Below are 18,012 nucleotides of genomic sequence, written 5' to 3'. Positions count from 1 at the left end.
TTTGTGCCCCGACGCAAAATCGCAAGGGTTGAGTCTTCCTACTTGCACTTCACACGTATCAATGGCCTTGCAAACCATTGGTGATCTCTTTTTCCTTATTTGCTACATACCAGGATTTTGATAAATACAAAGGTTTATTTACTCACTTTCGCATGAGCTCGCTCAACATTATTGTTGATTTTTCAACTTACATGTATTTCAGGGAATTAAAGATCTGGCACGGTATGGCACGTTTTCCCGCTGCACTAGTTTCCGAGGTCATCCGGGGTTTAGGGAATGTGACTCTTTCCTGGACAAGTCACAGTCTTTAAACCATATTTATGTTTTGTTTGTTTGTTGAACAATGTTATGGTTATTAGGGTGTTTTCCCATCAAGACAATGGTACTGTATTTGGTTTTTAAAATTTAATGGATGATCTTGCATGTTTTTAATTCATATAGCTTTGTTATGATTAAGCTATGGTATTAAGAAGTCACACCAAATTAACCACGCTTCCGCAAAGCCAGGGTGTGACAGCTTGGTATCAGAGCTCTGATCATAGCGAACTAGGATTCCTTCTCGAGTCTAGACTATGATCACTAGGGCTCTCACGAAAACATTTTTACTGCATACCACTTAAGTCCAGATCCAAAACCTTTTTATAAACAAATGTTGAGCACATTTCATTTATTGTTTTAGGCTCAGTCTTGGAGGCTGAGGCTCGGTCTTGGAGGCCGAGGCTCGATCTTAGAGATCGAGGTAGATGTTTATTGTTTTAGGCTCAGTCTTGGAGGCTGAGGCTCGATCTTGGAGGCCGAGGCTCGATCTTAGAGATCGAGGTAGATGTTTATTGTTTTAGGCTCAGTCTTGGAGGCTGAGGCTCGGTCTTGGAGGCCGAGGCTCGATCTTAGAGATCGAGGTAGATGGCTAGTGAGACTAGGAAGAGTAGGCTCAGTCATGAAGGCTGAGGCTCGGTCATGGAGGCCGAGGCTCGATCTAGGAGGTCGAGGTGGATGATAGAGCAGTCTTAGAGACTGGGAAGAATTTGGCTAGTGGGACTAGGAATGTCAGTCTTAGAGACTGGGAAGAATTTGGCTAGTGGGACTAGGAATGTCAGTCTAGGAGACTGGGAGGCTAGTGGGACTAGGAGGATTGTGTGATTTCTTACTTGGTGACTTATGTGATTACTTGATTGTATGGCTGATTATTTGTGCATATTTGTGTTTATGTTACAGACTCATGGACTCGCCCGGTACCGGCGATTCGGACACCACCGGACCTATACCTGTAGTATCTGATGACCTCTCATCCTCAGAGCACGAGGTGCACACTTCTGACTACACCAGCACTGACGAGGACGATTTTCAGCCCTTCGCACTACCTGAGGGTGCTGATGAGCCTGCAGATGGCCCTCCCGCTGAGTACCTACCGTTAGTAGAGATTCCGGCTCCTATACCCTTAGCCGTTTATCCTGCGTATGACTTACTTCTTGACGCCGAGGCTGACGGAGATATTGATCTGTATGATGACGAGCCGATCGAGGATGAGATCCAGGACGCGGCCCTTCTTCCTGCTGGCGATCTTCTGATGATCGCGGATGCTCCCGCCGAGGATTCGCCTGCGCATTCTCCGGTCCCAGACTCCTTTGAGTCTGTGGCATCCGCACCTTCCCACCCTTTGAGCGCACAGCACTTTTCGCATGGTTCGGACCCCGACCAGGCATCCTCTGTTGCTCCTATTCCCAGCTTTGCGTTTGACCATGATGACATAGAGGATTCTGATCCTATCTTTCCTCCGGGATTCGACCCGGATCATGATATAGAGTTCATACCGATGGATCAGCCCATGGAAGATCCAGCTGACCCAGTCGATCCTATTGACCCCGAGTTCGATTTCGAGATGGCTTTTGATGACCCTGAGCCAGCCTTGGCTCCTGAGCAGGCAGCTGCTCTAGACCCTATGCCTGAGCATGACCCCGTACATGCTGGCATCCCTGTTGAGCCTGTTCTAGCTGACCCGCCTGTCGATGATCATCTGGAGGGTGATCATGTTATTGCTGCCGATCATGTCGATCCACCTCTTATTGCTGATATACCTGTTGACCATCCTGTCGATCACATTACACCCGTTCACCCTATTGTTGCTCCCCCACCTGATCCCATTCCACTAGAGCCCAAGCATGCACTGTTCGCGGCACACATGGATCCACCGGACGAGCACGCACAGCACGGGTGGATTCCTGCTGATGAGGATGTTCCACCTATTCCCCCACACCACACTGATACACGACATCTTGATTTCTCTTTTCAGGTTCCTCAGTTTGTACCTCCAGCGAGACCTGGAGAGGGTTCGTCGGCCCATCCCTTTGGGCATATGCCGACATCCGTTCCTGTTATGCCACAGTTTCCACCTGTTGTACCCCCTGTCTCTCCGTTTCACGTGGCACCTTTTGACCCCACCAGTACGCCATTCCTTTGGCCGTCACCGCCTGTCATGCCACCTACTGATCCTTACCATCCATTCCATGTGGGACACACTATAGAGGACGTTTTGATGTCTTTCGTTTTTCAGCATGAGTCACACACGCAGCGTATCCAGGAGCTTGAGAGAGCTCAGCTGCCACCATGTTCGTGCCATGGTCAGACACACTCTCCCTTGCAGCCATTTCGACCTGTACCCCCAGATTATGCTGCACGCCTCTTTGCTTTAGAGCAGCAGGTCGCTTCGTTCATCCGTACTCAGAGAGCCATGGAGGAGGACTGGCTCCAGTTACGTCGTTTGTTTTACACTCACTTTCCCCCTCCTCCACCGCCATCTGTATAGAGCTCATCAGTACTGTTAGGGTAGACGTTGGTGAGAGGACCGCGGTTGCTTTTGACTGCATAGCATTTTTGGAGACTACATGACGATTCTGACTTTTGTTGACATGTATTTGATGTATTTGACACTGACTTGATATAGTTTTTGGACAGGGGTGATGTAGCCCCTAGTTGATTGATGATTGTATGACACAGTGATGTACTGATACACTTACTACGTGGTCTCGATATATAGCAATCGCAGTATTCTCATCATATTTGATTTCGCTTGATTGCTTATTTATATTTTTATGACATGGGATGTTGTGTGATTAGTATTTGTGAAGTATTGATAACATGAGATGTTATGTGCTATTACTATTACTATATACGTACGCTTTACTATGGCCTGACCGACGTAAACACATCTTTAGAAGATGCCGCCAAGACGTCAACAACAGCAAATGCCTACCACTCAGGAGGAACTACAGCAAGTCATTGCTGTTGCTATCGCTTAATATGCTGCCTCTCAAGGAGGAATGAGTGGAAGCAACTCTGGCAACACCGGCAACAACAACAATCCACCTCATGGGTGCACCTACAAGCAGTTCTTAGACTGTAAGCCCGTAAACTTTGATGGCACAGGAGGTGCTGTCGCCTTTGTCCGCTGGGCTGAGAAAACAGAATCCGTTCTTCGCATGAGCAAATGCGCATTGGATCAGCAAGTCACCTATATCTCTGGGCTATTTTTGGATGGAGCCCTATCCTGGTGGAATTTGCAAGTACAGACACTTGGAGAAGCTGCTGCCTACGCACTGACCTGGACCGAACTGAAGGAACTCATGCGCAAAAAGTACTGTTCCCGCGCTGAAATCCAGAGATTGGAGACCGAGTTCTGGCATTTGAAAATGGAAGGTCCAAAGATAGCAGAGTATGTTCAGAGGTTCCACGACTTGTCGCATGTGGTACCCTATATGGTCACTCCTGAGTTCAAGGGAATTGAACGTTTCATTTGGGGATTAGCTCCTCAAATCATAAGCATGGTGACCTCCTCCAAACCTGCAACTATCACTGAAGCCATTGATTTGAGCGTGGCTCTCACAGAGGAGGCAATTCGTTTGAACAAGTTTGATGAAGTTGAGCCAAAGAAGAAAGAGACTCATGTGGAGTCATCAGGAGGGAACAAGCGGAAGTTTTCAAACATCAAGCAGGGCACCGGGGTGGTGGTTAAGAAAGGGGAATCAAGTATGCCAGCTCAGGATACAGCTGGTGGTAGGAGGAAAGGTAAGGGATATATGGGTGCACATCCCAAGTGTAACTCTTGCCAACGCCATCACTCTGGTCGATGCAGGCTAAAAGTATGCGAAGCTTGTGGAAAGACTGGTCACTTGAAGGATTCCTGTTGGGCTAGTGCTGGCCGGGGAGGCCAAGGAGGATTTGGGAATAGAAATAATCGTGGTGGTATTGGGAATCGCCCACAAGGAAACAATGGAGGTGATGGGAATCGGGTCAATAATGCAAACCAAGCGGGCGCCATAAATCGTAACCAGAGAAACAATCAAGTTGGAAACGGTGGTGGAAATGGGCAGAGGCCCGGATGTTTCAACTGTGGTAATCTTGGGCACTACAAGAGGAATTGCCCGGAATTAAACCAAGCCCGCAGAAGGGTCTTCAACATAGAAGCAAGGGAAGCGCGCCAGGATCCCAATGTTGTCACTGGTACGTTCCCTGTAAACCAACGCTATGCATCCTTTTTATTTGATACTGGCGCCGATTTTAGCTTCGTGTCGTTAGAGTTTAAGAATATGCTTGGTTTAGCCGCTAGTAAATTAGATGTTCCATACTCAATCGAATTGGCGAATGGGAAGTTAGTAGAAGCTAATGAGGTGATTCGTGGCTGCGTAATCGAATTGGGAGAGCGTGAGTTCGCTCTAGATCTACTACCAGTCCAGTTGGGAAGCTTCGACGTGGTAGTAGGAATGGATTGGTTATCGAGTAACAAGGCCGAGATAGTTTGTCATGAGAAGGTCGTTCGTATCCCGACCGATGATGGTGAGACCATTGTTGTTCATGGAGAGAAGCGTGAGACGCCGTTGAGGATTATTAGCTGCCTGAAGGCAAGGAAGTGTTTGCAAAAGGGATATGCTGCCTTTCTGGCACACATTGTAGATAAGAAAGCTGAAGAACCGAAGATCGAAGACATCCCTGTCGTGAGGGAATACCCAGAAGTCTTCCCAGAAGATTTGCCTGGATTGCCGCCTCAGAGGCAAGTGGAATTTCACATCGACTTAGTTCCGGGTGCCGCGCCTGTGGCTAAGGCACCGTATAGACTTGCCCCTTCTGAGATGCAAGAATTGTCGACACAACTTCAGGAGTTGTTAGAAAAGGGATTTATCCGACCAAGCTTCTCGCCTTGGGGAGCTCCAGTTTTGTTTGTCAAGAAAAAGGACGGTAGTTTCCGTATGTGCATTGACTACAGAGAGTTGAACAAGCTGACGATCAAGAATAGGTATCCTCTGCCAAGGATTGATGATCTGTTCGACCAACTTCAAGGTTCAAGCTTCTATTCGAAGATCGATTTGCGATCTGGTTACCATCAGCTAAGGATACAAGAGGAAAGTATCCCGAAGACAGCCTTCAGAACCCGTTATGGGCACTACGAGTTTCTCGTTGTGCCGTTTGGTCTGACAAACGCACCTGCAGTGTTCATGGATTTGATGAATCGAGTTTGTATGCCGTACTTGGATAAGTTCGTGATTGTATTCATCGATGATATTTTGATTTATTCAAAGACAAAGGCTGAGCACGAGCAGCACTTAAGAGCCATTCTGGAGCTGCTAAAGAAGGAACAGTTGTACGCCAAATTCTCTAAGTGTGAGTTTTGGCTACGAGAAGTGCAATTCCTTGGACACGTGGTGAATGGAGATGGAATCCACGTGGATCCGACCAAGATCAAGGCGATCAAGGATTGGGAAACGCCAAAGACGCCAACCGAGATTCGGCAATTCTTGGGTTTGGCTGGCTATTACCGAAGATTCATTGAGAATTTTTCAAAGATCGCTCAACCATTGACGGTCCTCACGCAGAAAGACAAAAAGTTTGATTGGGGAATCAAACAGGAAGAAGCATTTCAGATATTGAAAGATAAGCTTTGCACCGCGCCAATCTTAGCCCTACCAGAGGGTACAGATGATTTTGTGGTATACTGCGACGCTTCGCGTCAAGGATTGGGTTGTGTGTTGATGCAACGCCAAAAGGTTATTGCTTACGCATCGCGTCAGTTGAAAGTGCATGAAAAGAACTATACCACTCATGATTTAGAGCTAGGCGCAGTGGTTTTTGCTTTAAAGATCTGGAGACACTACCTTTATGGTACGAAGTGCACAATCTTCACAGATCACAAGAGCCTCCAGCACATATTCAACCAGAAGGAGTTGAATATGAGGCAAAGACGATGGGTAGAGCTGTTGAATGATTACGACTGCGAGATAAAGTATCATCCAGGGAAGGCGAATGTGGTCGCCGATGCCCTAAGTCGAAAAGAGAGGATCAAGCCCATAAGGGTTAGGGCTTTAGAGATGGTTATTCGAACCGATTTTCCTCTACGCATTCGTGCCGCGCAGAAAGAAGCTCTCAAGGAAAGAAACCTTGAAGAAAAGTATCTCCGTGGGATGGAGAAGTTATTGGTACCGAACAAGGAAGGAACGTTGTGTTTTGAGAAAAGGATTTGGGTTCCTTTGTTTGGAGGTTTAAGAAAGGTTATTTACGATGAAGCTCACAAGTCGCGATACTCTATCCACCCTGGAGCAGATAAGATGTACCAGGATCTTAAAGATTATTATTGGTGGCCTAGGATGAAAGGCGATGTGGCTGTTTATGTGAGCAAATGTTTAACTTGTGCTAAGGTTAAAGCGGAATACCAGAAGCCTTCAGGACTTCTGCAACAACCAGAGATTCCCAAGTGGAAGTGGGAACAAATCTCCATGGATTTTATTACGAAATTGCCAAGAACGCCAAAAGGCCATGACACTATTTGGGTAATAGTGGATCGATTGACGAAGTCAGCACACTTCTTGCCTATCCGAGAAAAGGATAATACAAGCAAATTGGCTGAGATCTACATGAGAGAGATTGTTACACGCCATGGAGTACCTCTCTCAATCATCTCCGATAGAGACGGAAGGTTTGTGTCAAGGATATGGCAATCCTTCCAGGAAGCTTTTGGTTCAAAGTTGAATATGAGCACCGCGTTTCACCCGCAGACCGATGGTCAAAGCGAGCGGACGATTCAGACGTTGGAGGACATGCTGAGAGCGTGTGTTATGGATTTAGGCGGTAGCTGGGATAAGCATTTGCCTCTGGTTGAGTTTTCATACAACAACAGCTACCACACCAGTATTGGTGCCGCGCCATTCGAAGCTTTATATGGGCGCAAATGCAGATCACCGCTCTGTTGGTCTGACGCCGGTGATAGACAGTTGGTTGGTCCTGATGTAGTCCAGGAAACCACAGATAAGATTGCACAAATCCGAGATCGCATTAGTGCGGCTCGTGACCGGCAGAAAGCCTACGCGGATCGAAGCAGGAAACCTCTAGAGTTTGAGGTTGGAGATATGATTTTGTTGAAAGTATCACCCTGGAAGGGGGTGGCACGCTTTGGGAAGCGTGGGAAGTTGAATCCGCGATATATTGGTCCGTTCAGGATTTTGGAAAGAATTGGGACCGTAGCTTACAAGCTGGACTTACCTGCCGAACTGAATGGTGTTCACGATACATTTCATGTATCCAATCTGAAGAAAAGTCCAACACAAGATACCGTTGTCATTCCTACCGACGAAATTCATGTTGACGACACGCTCCACTTCGTTGAAGAACCTGTTGAGGTCACGGATTGGAAAGTGAACAAGACCCGCCGGAGCAGTGTCAAGCTCGTCAAAGTTCGTTGGAATGCCCGCCATGGTCCCGAATTCACCTGGGAGCGTGAGGACCGAATGAAAGAAAAATACCCCCATCTATTTCCCAAGAACCCTGCTTCTACAAGCAGAACTTAAATTTCGGGACGAAATTTTTCTAACGGGGGGAGAATGTGACAACCCTCACTAAACCAGGTATCCGTACGATTTAATTAATAATTAATTGCTGCCTGATTACTGTGCTTACTTGAAATTACTGATGAACTGCTACTTGATTTCTGATACTTGTATATTCCTGCATCATACTTTACATACCATCACTACATTATGTTACATGCTGAACCTTAGTGACAAACATGATGCACAAAAGCACAGTAGCACTATGAACGGATAACCTATTGAACATGCTGACAAAGCCAGCATCAGGCAGATACTGCCTCTAAGGCCTGTATGAGCCAGAATTATTTTACTACACCCATAGTGAGTGTAGGGATACAAGGGTTGTAGAACTGCGTCTCTAGGAATAAGTTACGATGACTGGATGTGCCTAAAATATACACTGAGCACAGAACACAGCACTTTAATTAACATTTCAGCTTCTGGCTAGCTAATAAAGTGCCAAAACACGAGGAAAATATTCCTGACACTTTGGGGAATAAGTTGTGTCACTAAAAATGGTAATTATGACACTTAAAAGCTTTATTAAGCACTTTAACGGATTACTATCCAACCGAACAACCGGACTTTACCCGGAACATGAAAATATTGCCATAAATATTATTGGTCTTTTTTTGAGCCAGTTAGGGTCCCTGAACACCCTAACACCCGCGTTAAAGCACAACACATGACTAACCAAGTTAATCCCTAAATCTAACCTAGTTAACCTAACTAAACATCAACTAATGGTTGGAATCAAACTAGGAACCCCCCCCCCCTTGGGCCGATCGGTCACTATGTGACCAAGACTTGTACCATTTATTGAATATTATATAAACTCTTGTCTAATATCTAGACAACACATTAACCATTAGATTAAAACTTCCTAATTGCCTATAAGTAACATGTCATGGCACACAAGATAAATCACAACACAACACACCACACCACAAAACTCTCTCTCTTTTCCCTCTACCATTCTCGGCCGAAACCCCCTCCCCCTCTACATCCATTTTCGAGTTTGATCATCCTCATTCCAATCATCTACAAGTGTTAAGGGTCGCATATAAGGAGCCTTGGAGCAAACGGAAGACGAAGGACCTCTCTACCTAGCTTTTATCCACGCATTTTTCGCATAGATTCTTCCCTAGCCTCGAGCTAGAGGTATAATGCTTAAAACACTCTCTCGAACTATTCTAAAGTGGTTAATATGTTATGTAACGGTTAAAATTCGGAAACTTGCAATTTGAAGCACAAAAGTTTACTAAAAATGCAAGTATTGATGGTTAAAAGATCACAAGTTGTGTAAAAGTTGTAGTATTGATTTTGTGTGGTTATCTAGACCCGATCTACGTTGTGGTAGCTCGGATCATCATTTAACCCGGTTTGGTTAAGGTCATGGATCTTGACATAAGCTTGTTTTGAATGGTACAAGGGTTAAAAGGTGAAACTCTACCACACGCGGAACATGAACTTGTGTAAAAATGTTTTACTTGTAAAATAGTGTTTAAAACTAGCAGATCTACGTGTCTGCAAGTGGTATTTTCAAAGGACCAAGCGTCAAAGAAAATCATGTTTTCTAAGAATAGATCTTTCATTAACAAGCATGATTTTTATAAACCACAAGTGTATAAACACTTGTGAAATGAAAAGTTTCGACAAAATAACAATCTTTGTAAAAGATGACGAGAAGTTGTAAAGATGGATTTACTCTAAAAACGAGGTTTTTACGAGATCAAATTACTTTATATAAAGATCCACAAAATATAATGGGATTTACACTATAGTTTCGGAAAAACTACAAGTTCATGTACTTATGCGCTTTATATACTTGTCGACTAGTTTGTTGTGTCGGAAATTGTTTGATTGAATAAAGAAGTTGTTGAAATTAATTTTGTAAAAGAAAATAATACGCTTGAAAGCGTGGCCACCTCCGGTTACAGAGGAAACTCTGGCGAAATTTTTCTAAAAACCTAACACTTAAAACTATTTACACTACAAGTGTTAGAATTATTTTTGACATGTTTTCAAAATATATTCCGCCACGACTTTATTTACAAATATTCGGAGGTGGGATTTTCACAAAAACTAAACGTGATAAATATATATATTTAGTAAATATATTTTCACAACACTGTTTATGATTATTTTATGAAAATACATAAATATTATTTTTAGAGTAAAAATAATATTTACGAACGTTAACAGATCCAAAATAATACGAACGCCTCTATGATAATTATAAGTTACACCGGTAATTACTATTACCACACGAATGATAAAACGTAACTTACGCATTATACGGAAATATTTATGAACGCGTATTTTATCGACGTATTATCTTTGGGGAATATTATGTGAAAAGAAAATATAATATTTTTGAGAAAAATATTTATATTTTGGAATTGAAAAATAAATATATATTAAGTAAGACTTAATGATATAATTCGAACGCACATGTATTAAATCCCCCATCCTTGGGAAGGAGATTAACTACCAAGTATATACGAAAAGTAAACACGGAATAGTTGTCTAACTATTTCCCAAAAACTTAAACTATAAAGCTAAGGCACGACCGTCCGTCTAATAGAATTAGCACATGTAGGTCGTTGCACAGCTGCCTGATTTGGAGTACTTGGTAGAGACGCACCGACTGTGAGTTCATGTCCCCCTTTTCTCTTAACTGTTTTCAGTTTTCTAAACTGCGGGGTGAAATACATGTTACTATGATTACGAGTACTTTTTACATGGTATGGTTAGCGTAAGGAGGGTTACTACTTAGATCATGTGAGTGGGTAGGCGGGAACTGGAGGCCATTAATCCTCATTGTAGGACCGAGGGACGTAAGCGGTAGATCTATCTGGGTGTAGCGAGCCCAACCCCAGGTCCAGCATAACGGACCTCAGGGTGACTTTGTGCCCCGACGCAAAATCGCAAGGGTTGAGTCTTCCTACTTGCACTTCACACGTATCAATGGCCTTGCAAACCATTGGTGATCTCTTTTTCCTTATTTGCTACATACCAGGATTTTGATAAATACAAAGGTTTATTTACTCACTTTCGATGAGCTCGCTCAACATTATTGTTGATTTTTCAACTTACATGTATTTCAGGGAATTAAAGATCTGGCACGGTATGGCACGTTTTCCCGCTGCACTAGTTTCCGAGGTCATCCGGGGTTTAGGGAATGTGACTCTTTCCTGGACAAGTCACAGTTTTTAAACCATATTTATGTTTTGTTTGTTTGTTGAACAATGTTATGGTTATTAGGGTGTTTTCCCGTCAAGACAATGGTACTGTATTTGGTTTTTAAAATTTAATGGATGATCTTGCATGTTTTTAATTCATATAGCTTTGTTATGATTAAGCTATGGTATTAAGAAGTCACACCAAATTAACCACGCTTCCGCAAAGCCAGAGTGTGACACACATGGTTTCTACTTTGAATTTCACCCCAAACAAATGGTTTTCGTATGAACATTGAAAAGGTTGCATATAACAGTGTTAGTAGTTTGATTGTAATACTATCAAAAATCAACCCAACATGTTCATGATTGATCTTAAATATACAGCCTTGTAATGTTTATTCAGCCCTTTCGCATTAAGTTAAAAAAAGAACATACTTAACCTGAAACCCGAAGACCCAACTCGATAAACCCGACCCAATAAACCCGAGAACTATAAAACTCGAATCTAGAATGGTTCGGTTATTGGCAGTGTGCGGTTTTTTCGCCCAGTAGTGTTAAATTTCAGGTTTTGGAGATTTTTTTTACATGTGTATTGGTTCGGCCCAGGCTGATTTTATCTCCAAAAAACATCGGCCAATGCTGAGTTTTAGGTCAAGATCCGCCACTGATTATCCGGTTATATTTCCACCTTTAAAAATTCGAAGAACCCGACTCAATAAACCAGAAACTCGACTAAAAATCCCAAAGAACTAGAATGGTTCGGTTATCGGGTTATATTTCCACCTACGGTTACTTTGATTGGTTAAAGCATTGAAGTGAAAACTATTGAAAGATGTGCGTGGAAAAAAATTAAAAGTTAAAACTAGAGGGGTGCGAAATGCACTTGAGGTTGAAAACCGTCGTCGTATTCCTGAATTCCAATAAAAAACCGCATAATCATACGAGTGCTAATGCTGTACAGCTGCTGCAGTAACTCCTGTCTACAGCAACTATCACTCTCCACTGGATACTCTCCAGATCTACGGGTATGTTCTTCTTCATTCCAATGGCGTATTGTATCAACCATTTCCACTTCGTGTTTATGAATGAATTTATTGTTGTTCGTACCTTTTTAATTCATGTCTTTTCCCGATTAAACTTATTCTAGGGTTTATCTATTATTCCGTTTATCTCTTACCAGCGTTTAAATCAAATTCAAGTTAAACTTTATTCAGTTGAAGAGATTTCATGTCTGTTAAATCTTCAGTTGGCCGGAAAACTTATAAATATATATATAAAAGAGAAAGTAATATGTGAAAACGACTTGTATTTATTTATATTATTATTACATCATCTAACAAACTCAACTAAGTGTTCATAAAACTCGTGGCTCGCAGGCTCGAAAAAAGTTTGAAAAGGGTTCGGCTCGAAATTGGCTCGGCTGTAAACGAGCCAGCTCGAGCTTGGCCTGGCTCGGCTCGCGAGCTCGTGAGCCAGCTCGATAAGGTTTACATCTTTCATTTTTTGTCACATCGCTCTCAGAAGACAAAAACTAAGGGACTATCTCTCCTATAATAGAATGTAAAGAAAATGTACAAAGTTATTTAACTATTTATACTTGCATATTTAGCCATTTAGTTAAATATAATTGCAATTATGACCCTTAGTCTATGAAAAGATTTTTTTTAGGGCTTTTTAAGTAGTAAATTTTGCGGTTCTTTGTTAGTTCGAGCTAGATCGAGCCAAGCCGAGCTAGCTTGAATTTTAGTCGAGTCGAGCTTGAGCCGCTCGAATTGAGTTCAAGCCGAGCTCGAGCTTGGCTCGACTCGGCTCGTTTACAGCCGTCTAACGCTAACAAACTATATTCTTATTCTAACACTGTTGAAGAAATTTAATTTCTGTTAATGTTATAAATTGTTGAGTGCATGCTCCGGTTAGGTTATTTGTGCACAAATACAGAGTGTTAAATTAGAAAAAAAATAATCAGTATCTTAATATGGTTCATTATTTGAATACCACTTGATTTAATTAGTAAATTGACATGCTTTTAGATGAATTGGTAAGTTAACAAGCTATATGCACGTTTGATTTGTTGCAGTGAATATGGTTAGATTAATGTCAATGTCTTACTTGGGGATTGTGGTATTATTATGGTCATTGGCTGTGGCCGCGATGGCAGACAATGTTAAGTATAAAGACCCGAAACAGCCTGTTGCTGCACGAGTGAAAGATTTATTGGGAAGAATGACTGTGGATGAGAAAATTGGTCAAATGGTTCAGATAGAAAGGATTTCCGCTACCCCTGATATCGTGAGGCGTTACTTCATTGGTAAATAAACATCATTAACTATCAGCAGCTTCATGTTTATAAAATTCGTTGTTAAACATACAACATAGTTGGTACACAGTAGTAGAACAAGTTAGTAAAGATTTTGGTCTTGAAAGCTGAAACGATTTGGTGAATGATCTTATGTCTAATTAAATGCAGGAAGCTTATTAAGCGGAGGAGGGAGTGTTCCAAATCCACACGCAACCGTCGCTGATTGGATTAATATGGTAAATGATTTCCAAAATGGGTCGCTTTCAACTCGTTTAGGAATCCCAATGATTTACGGAATTGATGCTGTTCACGGGCACAACAATGTTATTAACGCTACCATATTTCCACATAACATTGGCCTTGGAGCTACCAGGCAAGTTAAGCTAGTAAAACTTACATATTACTTTGGCGTTGTATCCGGTTCTAGTTGTGACACAAAATATTTCCATAAATGTCAACTCCAGAGACACTGATCTTGTGAAGAGAATTGGTGCTGCCACTGCAGCTGAAGTTAGAGCAACTGGTATTCCATATGCTTTTGCTCCTTGTATTGCTGTAAGTACATTAAGAAATACTTATATTGCCGTTAATATATTGTTTCAAAAAATCTCAACTTGTGCAAATTTCTTTATAGGTTTGCAGAGATCCAAGATGGGGTCGATGTTACGAGAGTTACAGTGAGGATACCAAACTTGTTCAAAATATGACCGACGTTATTCAAGGGTTGCAAGGTGAAATTCCTAAAGGATCACGTCTCGGTGTCCCATACGTTGCTGGAAAGTATGTCCGTTTGGTTCCAGTTTTACTTAGGATCTATAGTTTTGCATGTAAATTTCCCTTATTTTAAAATGACCCGTCATCATAATTCATCAGGGACAAGGTTGCTGCATGCGCAAAGCACTTTGTGGCAGACGGTGGGACGACTCGCGGCATAGATGAAAATAACACCGTGGCCAATCAGCATGAATTGCTAAGTATCCACATGCCCCCTTATTATGACTCTGTTATCAAGGGTGTATCAACAGTCATGGTGTCGTATTCCAGCTGGAACGGTAAAAGAATGCATGCCAATCGCGATCTTATTACTGGATACCTCAAGGACAAGCTTAATTTCAAGGTATATATTTTTACATACAATAATTTTTTTCTTTTCTTTTAAAGTGAACTTTATTTTTGTTTTCTTGTCAGGGTTTTGTTATCTCAGATTGGGAGGGAATTGACCGAATTACTTCGCCTCCTCATTCCAACTACACTTACTCTGTCTTAGCTAGTATTACAGCTGGCATCGATATGGTTAGTATATTGTGTTAATGTATTGTTTCATGAAATACGAATTTTATATTGAATTTCTTAAACAGGTTATGGTCCCGAATAATTACATTGAGTTCATTAATGACCTTAAATATTTGGTCAAAAACAAATTTATCCCAATGGATCGTATTGATGATGCTGTGAGCAGAATTTTACGAGTCAAATTTACAATGGGACTGTTTGAGAACCCTATTGCTGATTTCAGTAAGGTTAACGAGGTCGGAAGCCAGGTCAGTTATCAGTGAGTTATTCACTTCTAACTGATTCCTTAACTTTATTTAATTTATATTTTCGTTGAATATTATAGCCACACCGAGATATAGCGAGGGAGGCAGTGAGGAAATCGTTGGTGCTGTTGAAAAACGGGAAACAAGGAAGTGAACCGGTGCTGCCCCTGCCCAAGAGGGCATCCAAGGTTTTGGTTGCTGGAAGTCATGCCGATAATCTTGGCTACCAATGTGGCGGCTGGACAATCGGTTGGCAAGGGTTTAGTGGGAATGCAAATACAACAGGTATTGTCTATCTTATGGGCGGACACAAGCACTAGAGGTGGCAAAATGGGTGGGTTGTGTAAAGTTAGCTAACGAGTCAAAGATGGTGCTTTTTAGTGGCACGTCAAAGCTAGTCGGATCAGGTCTTCGCTTGTTAAATATGCTTAAAAAACTATACTATTACAATAATAATTTTTGTAAAACCATTACCCCCGTGACCGTGAGTAAAAACCCAAGTTAGAATAAAAACAATTCATGTTTTTGTATGGTAAAAAACTATACAAGGTAAAAAGTCAATGTGATTTAAATAAAAGTGAAGAACAGTTAGTATTATATATTTTTAATACCGATCTCTAGCCTATAAGGAAGCTCATTTTTTAGAAGCCCAAGTCCAAGCTCCACTCATGGAGCTCCACTTATGGAGCTCGAGTTGGCTCATGAGTCTAAACAAACTTGTTATTTATATACTTTTAATTTGATATATATCCATATTATATATTATTATATATAAATTATTATGATAAATATAACTAAATATATTATGTTATATATAAAAATTATGTTTTTTTTATAAATCTATAAATAAATTATTATGATAAATATAACTAAATAGTTATATATAAGAGTTATGTTTATAAATACATCATCATCATCATCATCATCATTCTTAGTAAATCCCACCAATAGCAAAGCTAAGGTAGGATCTGAGGAGGGTAAGATGTAGACAACCTTACCTCTACCCCATAAGAATAGAGAGGCCACTTCCAGTGAGACCCCCGCGGCTCCATAGTAGTTTTGCATCAAGCCTTGGACATAAGGCACATAACATTTAACAATTGAGACAAAGGCCGATTAGTGCATGTACCCCTTTGTCTTTCCGCTATCAACGCTATCACATGATACATGATTAACCATCTCCCTCTTTTGACGTTATTTTCACGAAATTAGTAAAATAACGTTAAAATTAGTGCACTTTCACTTTTGCCCCCCGAGCGCCCACACATATCTACATTATATGCGCATACCGCAAGCGGGGCGTGAACTAATTAATAAGTAATAAACAAGCTGAGTAGAGCTTGAAAAACTACTCACGAGCCAAGCTCGAGCTTTCAAAATTGAGCTCGAAACGAGTTGAGCTCGAGCTTTCAAAATGGAGCTCAAAACGAGTGGAGCTCAAGCTTAGGCGAGCTCAGGCTTGGATATATGTATATATATATATAATATGTATATATATCTTTTTAATTTATTTTATAGATACTTGCCCTACCCATGAGAATTGATACAAAAGCCGTTTGATTTTATAATTTTCTCATCAAATGCAGGAACGACTATTCTTACTGGAATCAAGTCTGCAGTTGACCGAAACACGGAAATATCCTACATGGAGAATCCAAATACCGATTATATCAAGTCCAATAACTTCTCGTATGCTATTGTTGTGGTTGGTGAGCATCCTTACACAGAGATGTTTGGTGATAGTTCAAACCTCACTATTGCTGACCCGGGTCCAAACATCATCAGAACTGTTTGCGGGAATGTAAAGTGTGTTGTGGTCATCATATCGGGTCGCCCAGTTGTGGTTGAACCATATCTGGCTATGATTGATGCTCTAGTTGCAGCCTGGTTACCGGGTACTGAAGGCCAAGGTGTGGCTGACGTCCTGTTTGGTGACCACGAGTTTAGCGGTAAACTTTCAAGAACTTGGTTTAGAAGTGTAGATCAACTTCCAATGAACGTAGGTGATCCACATTACGATCCACTGTTTCCTTATGGATTTGGACTCACAACAAAAGCAGTGATGGAAAGGTAAACAAACAAACATTGGCATTTAGGGGGTTCGATCTGGCCGGTTTTCATGGTTTTACAGTTTGGTTTTGGGTTTTAGACAAAAAAGCATTATTATTATTTTGTATTACATTTGACAAGGATTGTTCACAAATCTTCTATATATTAAAATAATAAAATAAATATGTATAAAGTGTTAAACAGCAAACCGAGTTCAAACTATGAAAACTGAACTGTGAACCCGACCGCACATATTTCAAACCAGACACAGGGTCCAACCATCGGTTTGGTTGGTTTATAAAGACCCCCTAGTAATACATTGTAATATTCGAAATTGTGATGATTGTAATTTGCAGGTCAATGTCTGGTGGCATGGTTAAAAGACCGTTTGTTCTTGGGGTTTTGGTTTCGTTGTTTATTAGTTTGAGTTTGTCGCAGATTTTGTAGACTTTTATGGAAATTCTGTGAGGTTTTTAGCTTAGATTAGATTAAGGTAGTGCTAGTTATTTCGACATTCAATAATTTGATACAAGTTCAGACTATTCAATAGTCTTATTATTTAAGATTCTTGGCTTCATTTTGATTTTGATTTGCTTATCTAAGTATCATTGGTTTTACCGGTTCTACTGACCACTTGCTTTTTCAGTAAAGCTTATTTTATAGAATCTTAAAATACAATGTCGGTCACATTTTCAACTCTACCTCCACCTTTTGTTCAAATCTTTTGTCCCTATTAACCTCTTAACTTTAATAATTGTCATTTCAACCCCTTAACTTTCTATAAACTTTGTAAAATCTCATTTTAGCTCCTTTTTCAACAGTATATATGATATGATTTTTCCTTACTACTACCTTCATTTGTCAACTTAAAAAAATAATTTGTTGCGTGCATATTTTTATAGACGTGTTAGTATAATCGAGTTAGTCTACGTTTCGATGTAAATTTTGTTTGAAAACGAGTCGAGTCAAATATAATACATTTTGATTCGTCGGTTAAATTCAAGTTGGTCCACGTTTTAACGTAGAGGTCGATAATGATCTATACATAATCACATCGCATAGTCGGTACAAGTTTCGATTTTCTTTACATT

The 18,012-nt window shown here is 41.1% G+C and overlaps 1 protein-coding gene across 1 annotated transcript; it reads left to right on the top strand.

Moving 5' to 3' along the window:
* The first annotated feature begins 11,905 nt into the window (after positions 1-11,905).
* Positions 11,906-17,504, top strand: LOC110868024 (beta-glucosidase BoGH3B). Its single transcript, XM_022117104.2, has 11 exons — positions 11,906-12,060; positions 13,113-13,343; positions 13,503-13,707; positions 13,799-13,889; positions 13,969-14,114; positions 14,208-14,451; positions 14,523-14,627; positions 14,693-14,875; positions 14,953-15,157; positions 16,459-16,942; positions 17,278-17,504. The coding sequence occupies exons 2-11, from the start codon at positions 13,118-13,120 to the stop codon at positions 17,366-17,368; spliced, it is 1,980 nt and encodes a 659-aa protein (XP_021972796.1). The 5' UTR covers positions 11,906-12,060; positions 13,113-13,117; the 3' UTR covers positions 17,369-17,504.
* Positions 17,505-18,012: the final 508 nt, after the last annotated feature.

The sequence above is a fragment of the Helianthus annuus genome, chromosome 7, assembly GCF_002127325.2.
Source record: "Helianthus annuus cultivar XRQ/B chromosome 7, HanXRQr2.0-SUNRISE, whole genome shotgun sequence".
NCBI classification, from domain to species: domain Eukaryota; kingdom Viridiplantae; phylum Streptophyta; class Magnoliopsida; order Asterales; family Asteraceae; genus Helianthus; species Helianthus annuus.
The sequence above is the reverse complement of the archived record's forward strand: the minus strand, read 5'-3'. Positions and strand labels throughout refer to the sequence as shown.